The sequence below is a fragment of the Nicotiana tabacum genome, chromosome 7 (assembly GCF_000715075.1).
Source record: "Nicotiana tabacum cultivar K326 chromosome 7, ASM71507v2, whole genome shotgun sequence".
NCBI classification, from domain to species: Eukaryota; Viridiplantae; Streptophyta; class Magnoliopsida; order Solanales; family Solanaceae; genus Nicotiana; species Nicotiana tabacum.
The window spans coordinates 13,512,668-13,520,134 of NC_134086.1; the positions used below are offsets into that span (position 1 = coordinate 13,512,668).

The 7,467-nt window shown below is 34.3% G+C and overlaps 1 protein-coding gene across 1 annotated transcript; it reads right to left on the minus strand.

Annotated features, from left to right (window-relative positions):
* Window positions 1–5,761: 5,761 nt before the first annotated feature.
* On the minus strand, window positions 5,762–6,699 carry LOC142182641 (inactive protein RESTRICTED TEV MOVEMENT 1-like). The gene has a single exon (XM_075256950.1). It carries the CDS (start codon window positions 6,459–6,461, stop codon window positions 5,922–5,924), a length of 540 nt encoding a protein of 179 aa, XP_075113051.1. The 5' UTR covers window positions 6,462–6,699; the 3' UTR covers window positions 5,762–5,921.
* Between the last annotated feature and the right edge of the window lie 768 nt (window positions 6,700–7,467).

Here is a 7,467-nt window from a genome sequence, read left to right on the forward strand (position 1 = left end):
TTCATCGTTTCGGTGTTGTTTGATGTGATTTGAGATCTCGAGCGAGTCCGTGTTAGGTTATATGACTTGTTTATGTTTTTGGACGGGGACCCGGGGGCCTCGGGTGTGTTCCTGGTGGGCTACGAGTCATTTTCCTCCTATTTTGAACTGCTGAATATGTCATTTGGTTTCCTTCATAGCGTTCGCGTCCTTGCCTTCGCGTTCGCGTAGTGTTAATTTAGAAGTTGAGTTATTTCTTCTTTGCGTTCGCGTTCACCCTCTCACATTCGCGAAGGTCTGCCTTCCCATTCTTCGTGTCTGCAGCCTCTTCATCGCATTCTCGTAGTAGAAATTAGGAGCTGGAGACAGGTGGCTATTTCTTCTTTGCGTTCACGTCATTTTTCCTGCATTCGCGTAGCTTCTATTTCTTACTCTTCACGTTCGCGCCCCTTCACTCGCGTTCGGGTGGGGACTTTTTGGTAGCCTCATTCTTTCTTCTTCGCGAACGCGAGCCCTTCTCCATATTCGCGGTGCTTTAACATCTGGGCAGAATATAAGTTTTCCAAATCGAGGGTTAGGCCATTTTTATCATATTTTAACTTGTGGAGCTCGGTTTTGAGCGATTCTTTGTTGGTTTTTCAAGCAAAACGATTGGGTAAGTGTTCTTCACCTAAAATTGATTATATTCCATGATTTTGTCTTCATTTTTATCATTTAATTTGTAATTTGGGTTGAGGAAAATGTTGGTTTTTGAAGGAAATTTTTAAAATGAAAAATAATGATTTGAGGGACCAAATGGTATCTATGGTTGAACTCATATTGGAATGGGTATTTGATTTTTGTAAAATTTATCGGGTTCCGAGGCGCGAGCCCGGGGGTCGACTTTTAGACCTATTTTTGGATTTTGTTAAAGATTGAGACTTTATGGTCCGGAATAGTTTCTTATGTGGATTATTTGTGCTTTGAAGTTAATTTGGTTAGATTTGAGCCGTCCAGAGGTCTTTTTACCCGAGAAGTGCATTTTAGAGTATCGGTTTGTCATCTTTGAGGTAAGTATCTTGCCTAACCTTGTGTGGGGGACTTCCTCTTAGGATTTGAGTCTTGTATGCTAATTGTAGTCCGTGCATGCGAGGTGACGAGTGTATGCTCGGACTTATTTGTGGAAAATTTATCTCTAGGGTTCTTAGGCCCTTATGTTCATTATGTGGAAAGTATCCCGTCATGATTGAGTTTCCTAATTGCTTAAATTGCCTCTATATGCTCCATATGATGTTGTTAGCTTTCCTTTAATTCTTACGTGTTACTTGACCCTTAATTATCTTAATTGAAGTGATTGCCTTCCTTATTGTTTTGATACTTCTTGATTGTGAGTTCCTCTATGACTTCGTGCAAATATGTTACATGTTCAATTGTTGTGGTTACCGGTGTAGTTCTCACGTGCTTATTATGTCTTGTTGTTTTGTTGAGGTTATCGTGCTTCTTGATTTTTCCGTGATCCTTAATATGTACTATTCCTGCTTAAATTGACGATTATTCATGTCGAACAAGACTTATGACATTCTCTTGGTAATTGTCCATTGTTGAGTATTGACTCGAGTTGAGATCTATATTGCGAAGCTAATTATTGAAATAAGATTGGTTATTGCTGATTCCCTTGTCGGAAGGTTATTGTTTCTATTGTTGATTTCCTTGTTGGGATGTTATTGTTGATTCCCTTCCAGAGATGTTATTGTTTCTATTGTTGATTCCCTTGCCGGGATGTTATTGTTTCTATTGTTGATTTCTTTGTCGTGATATTATTGTTTCTATTGTTTGGGTGAGGAAGAGTGTAAAGCACGAAGGGTTCTGCCGTACATGATATTGTGAGTGAGTATTAATGCATGAAGGGTGATGCCATGCCGATATTGTGAGTGTAAAAGCACGAAGGTTGATGTCGTGCCACATTATTGAGAGTAAAAGCACGAAGGGTGATGTCGTGCCATATTTTTGAGAGTAAAAACACGGAGGGTGATGCCGTGCCATGATTATGAGAGAGTTAAAGCATGAAGGGTGATGCCGTGTACATTTCTATTTATGCATATGGTGAGGAAGAGTGATAAAGCACGAAGGGTGATGCCGTGCACTTTCTGTTTGTCGTGTTTATTTGTGGTTATCAATTCAAGTGTTTTAATTGTTCAGATTCCTTTACTGATGTGATCCTTTATGATGGAACCCCATAATGTTTTCAATACTTCGTCGTTATTATATATATATATATATATATATATATATATATATATATATATATATATATATATATATATATATATATATATATATATATATATTTCAATACTTCATATTTCAATAATTTATCATTTTAAATTCAATTAGTTACTCAATTAAATTTTCTTAAACCGTCTGAGGTTGTATTTTACTTAAAAAGGATTTTCTACTAAGTTAATTTCTTAAATCCCATGTTAAAGGTAATACTTCATTCGATGTAATATTTTAATTGAAAATGATACTTTCTTTATTCAAATAATTTCTAAAAATAATTTCATCTTTTCTTGCTGAGTTTCTAATTAGCTTAGAAGTTGTACTCTACTTTATGTTATGTAAATGAGACTCTTGAACATCTTAGTTGCATTAGTTATGGACCCTATGTACTGAGTGACATGAGAACGTTGTTGTGCAAAGAGAGATAGAAATATGTAGGCACAAGATGCCGGGTGTGCTAAAAGTTTGGTAATTGAGATTATGATATGAGACATCGAGTTTGAGATGGCTGGAATTGTGCATCGGAAACGATGTGATTTATTGAGCTGACATCGCCTTCCTTGTTTGAGTACATTTTTTCTTGTCTGTGTTCCAGCTATGTTGATGTTAATTTATTTGGTTATCTTTCATTTCCACCCGTGTTTCTCTTTATTGTTTCTACTGATTGTAGTTTGTTCTTTCCCTGTTATTGATATTACTTTGTTATTTTTAGGTTGATAGTTTATTATCAAATCCTGTTCAATTTATTTGACCAGTAGATGTCTGGACTGTTCCTTATCACTACCCCACCAAAGTTACTCTTGATACTTATTGGGTACTGCTGTGGTGTGCTCATACTATACTTTTGTACATTTTTGTATACAGATTCAGGTATTTGATCGGTAGTAGCTGTGTGGGTCGTTGCGGTGGAGACTCAAGGTAAACCTGCTGCAGCGTTCGCAGGCCTCGGAGTCACCTTCATTTGTACATATTTCCATTTGTTCCTTTGTTTCGGAAAAATGATGTATTTATTTTGTATAACTATTCTTAGAAAGGCTTATGACTTTGTACCACTAGTTTTGGGAGTTGTAATTTGTTAAGAATTATTTAATTTAATATTAGCAAATATTAATATTATCTCAGTTAATGTTAGGCTTACCTAGTTTAGAGATTAGGTGTCATCATGACTCCTTCGGAGGGATTTTGGGTCGTGACAACCAAGAAAGAGAGAGCCTTGTAACTTTCAAAGATTTTTGATCGCGCGGGAATAAAGCGATGAGAAGGAGAAAACTCGATTAAGTGCAAAAAAGCTAGGTGAGATGAAAGCACTACATGGGCTTGACAAAGTAGTTGAGGGATTAGAGCATACTTGTGGGTGATGATATTAATCAAGAGGTTGATCTGCTTGAAAATGTGGAAAATGGAGAACAAAAGAAGAGGGATGATGTTTATAAGGTTGCAATAAAGATAACAGGAATCTACGATGACAAGTTCAATGATGAACTTGACTTTAAAAGAAAAATATTACCACAATATGAGGACCCTACTGAAGAAGAAGGTGTTACTATTGATGTAACTAGAGGATTCAATCTTGACTCACAGAAGAAAATGAAGGAGCTCCGAAAAAGAAATTAGGGGTCTTTCTCAAAAGATCTAGCTAAAGATCTCAATTGTTCTAGGAAGTTATTGTTTGACTACTATACCCAATAGGAAATGCTTCAATTTAAGAAGCCTAAAAAAAGAAATCACCAAGGAAGAAAGAGAATATGGACCTAGATACTTTTGAAACAGAGGTCAAATTTGTTGGATTTAGTGCTAGTGATCTTGGTTCTCGCTATGATAAGATAAGGTAGGCTCTTAGGATGGAAAAGGAGAGAGTAGAGACAAGGATCAAGTCGTACCAAGTTACTTATGCCAAGGCTAAAGAGATATCTAGAGCGCTTTCACCCAAAAAAACTAATAATAACCAGATAGAAAAGGATGATATAATATTTGATGATATGATGATGAGGAGCATCAATAGCTAAAGGAAGAGGCTAGTAAAACATTTACTTAGACACCTAAAATTTTGGGGTCTCAAACTTTTTTAATAGTGTATTTATGATTTTATTTTTGCTCAGAAAATAATGAAGTCTGTAGAAAAAAGAAAAGCATACAAATTAGTTGGAGAAGAAGATTGGTTTAAGGGAAGTCTAATTGTCAAGAAAAAAATTAATGATGATGTTTTAAAGTCAATTATGACACATGTTGAAGATATTAAAGTGGCGTGTATGTTGCAAGTTAGGTAACACATTATTATTTTTGAGACATCTAATAAAGTTAGGGTGGAAAGTTTGAAGCTATGAATCATTATAAATGTTAGGTAAAATACACTTAGATGTCTATTTCACATTTCAACTTATCAAGTAGACACTTCAACTTAGCACAACTGATCAAGTGACACTTCAACTTAGCACAAGTATATCACCCCGAATTGACATGGCAAAATATTTGATTTTCACATAACTTTGGGCGCATGAAAGCTCTTAAAATTATATTTTTATTTTTTGCTTCATATGGGGCCCACTTTCTTCATCTCCCGTCAAGACATAGCCGCCACCACTCTTCCGCCACCATCACAAACTTATCACCACCCTCACACTATCACCCCAACAATAATAACTCCAAATACACTATTGAATAACCCATAATTCTAAATAATGTTATAATTTTTATGGCAGTCATGGAAATAGAGGATAAGCGAATAGAAGAAGCATTATTGTTTTCGATTGTAACATCCGATTGAATTAGACAAGCAGCCGATTGAATCGTTGCCAATGTTTCCATAAATCTGGACTGGGCCTTAACCCTAGTTTGCAAGTGCAAGCGCTATGGAATCCTCTGCCATGTTGCACCACCACCGATTTTCATTCTGTGGTTGCGATGAAAATGAGAACGGCGACGAGTAATTAGTTAACGATGCAGCATCTCAATGAATTATTGAAGAAAATGATGAATTTTCTAAAAATAATGGAAATGAAATTGAACGGGAATGATGAATTTTCAAAAAAAAATGGAAATGATATTGAATAGAAAATGAGGGTTGTAGGATTTGGTGGAAATTTATGTAGAAGAAGAAAGAGGGCGGGCGGTGAAGGAGATGCTAAATAGGATTTCTAACCTTTTTATTTTCATTTTAAATTAATTTTTTTTCTTTTTCTTTTTTTTTTACAAAAATTATACGTGTCAATTTTTTATTTATCACTTTTCCACGTCATATTCAATTGTAACTCACACACTAAGCTTACCGTCTATATATATGAGAGACACCTGTGCCAAGTTGAAGTGTCTACTTGATCATTGAATAAGTTGGAGCATGAGATAGACATTTGAGGCTAGTTTTAAGTGTTTGTTTATATATTTTGCCTAAATGTTATTCTAATATATATGGTTCTTTTCACAAAGAGATCGATAAAAGATTGTAAGAAATTTTTATTTTATTGAAATTGTAATCGATATAACCTCTTGATATAAAACTCAAAAGATAATCTTTGAAATTCACCAACCAAATACCAGTCAGTTGACATGGAAATAAAGTAAAACCAACATTAAACAAGCATAGCAGAATAACAATACGAATAAGTCACTTGGAAATTAATTTATAGAAGATGAAATTACAATATCTTAGTAATAGATATTCTTCCTTTTCACTCTTTACTTGAGGATCATTGTAATTGGTCATTGACTTGTGTCTTCACATATACCCCAATACTCTGAACACGACGATAATTCTCAGTGCCATGAAAACCACCGAAAAGACGATGATTTCCTATCTGAAAGTCGAAATCTGCAATATTATTGGGCTCAGTTGTAACTTTCGGGGTCCCAAATGGTCCATAGGAACCCTTGTTAGTTCCAAATTTTATAGATGTCAAAACTGGTTTGTCATTACCTACTTTTTCAGAGGAACCACTGATCGAAGTAAGAAGTTCTGATGGATAATCAAAGACAATAGCAGAATGGTCATTAAATCCATCGTCAGCATAATAGAACAAAGTTGATAGAACAAAGTTGTCATCCTCATAATACAAGAATTGAAGTGAAAGAATTGCATTTTCATTATATGAAATAAGAAATCCAGCAACTTGATCTCGTCCCTTTTCATCCCAAATAATTCCACCAGCACCATAACCAGCTCCCACAGGGCCAATTTTGATCATATTCATATTTTTCATGCAACAATCGAGATGTAATATAGACAACATATAAATATAGCAGGTGTTAATTGAACAGACAGTAATCCTCTACCCAATTTACTTGATATTTTTTGCTTTTCGAGATTCAAACTTCTTAATTTTGATTATATTTTATTATAGAATCCTTAGGTATTTCACAATAAAATTTACCTATTCGAAAACTATGTAATAATTCAAATTAAATATTTAAAAGGCATATAATTTAAAAGGTTATGGTCAAAGAATAATCCATTTCACTTAAAATCCAAATACCATAATATAAATTGCAACGGAGGGAATAGTACATACCTAGAAGGCACCCACGAAATCAATCTTTCTTTGTTCCGAAAGTTGTTGACGTTCTTTGTTGGAAGAACACCAATATATTGAGTTCGTTTTCTATTGGTGAAAACCTTACCAAAAACAAGGTCTTATATTCTTGCCAAGCAAGTAACATTTCCTAAAAATTCTGAAATAATTAAGTAGTTATATATATAACGCTTCCTATTATGGTAAGGATTCCTTTCTAACCTGAAATATTCTAATTGCACCAAAAATTCTAACTGCACTTCTTATTAAGTTTCGAATTGAACATTAAACATTTATTTAAATTCTCATTTTTTTTAATTACTGAGACATATTTCTGATTAGTCAAGAACATTTGTAATTTTTTTTTTTTGGATAGTTAACAAGAAATAAGGGAAGTTCAATTGGGCCATATGATTCTACGGTCAAGCAACATTTAATATAAATTTATCATTACTCATAAAGATTGGTATGAGATCCTCAGTTAATATTTGACTATTTTCTGAAGACATTTACTAGTATATATAAAGTTTGCTGAAGTTTCTGTGTCACGACCCCAAATACACCAGTCGTAATGGCGCCTATCACATTACTAGGCCAACCGGAAACAACACGAACAATACAGAGACAATTCATAAGTTCACTTTTCTAAACAGATTAAGTCTCAAAGCTTTTATTTTTTAAAATATTGAAGAAATACGTGGAATAAGTACGAAATACATCAACACAG

Bases quoted from the DNA above. Each gene is read 5' to 3' on its own strand.
- LOC142182641 (XM_075256950.1), bottom strand. From the start codon at position 6,461: ATGTTGTCTATATTACATCTCGATTGTTGCATGAAAAATATGAATATG.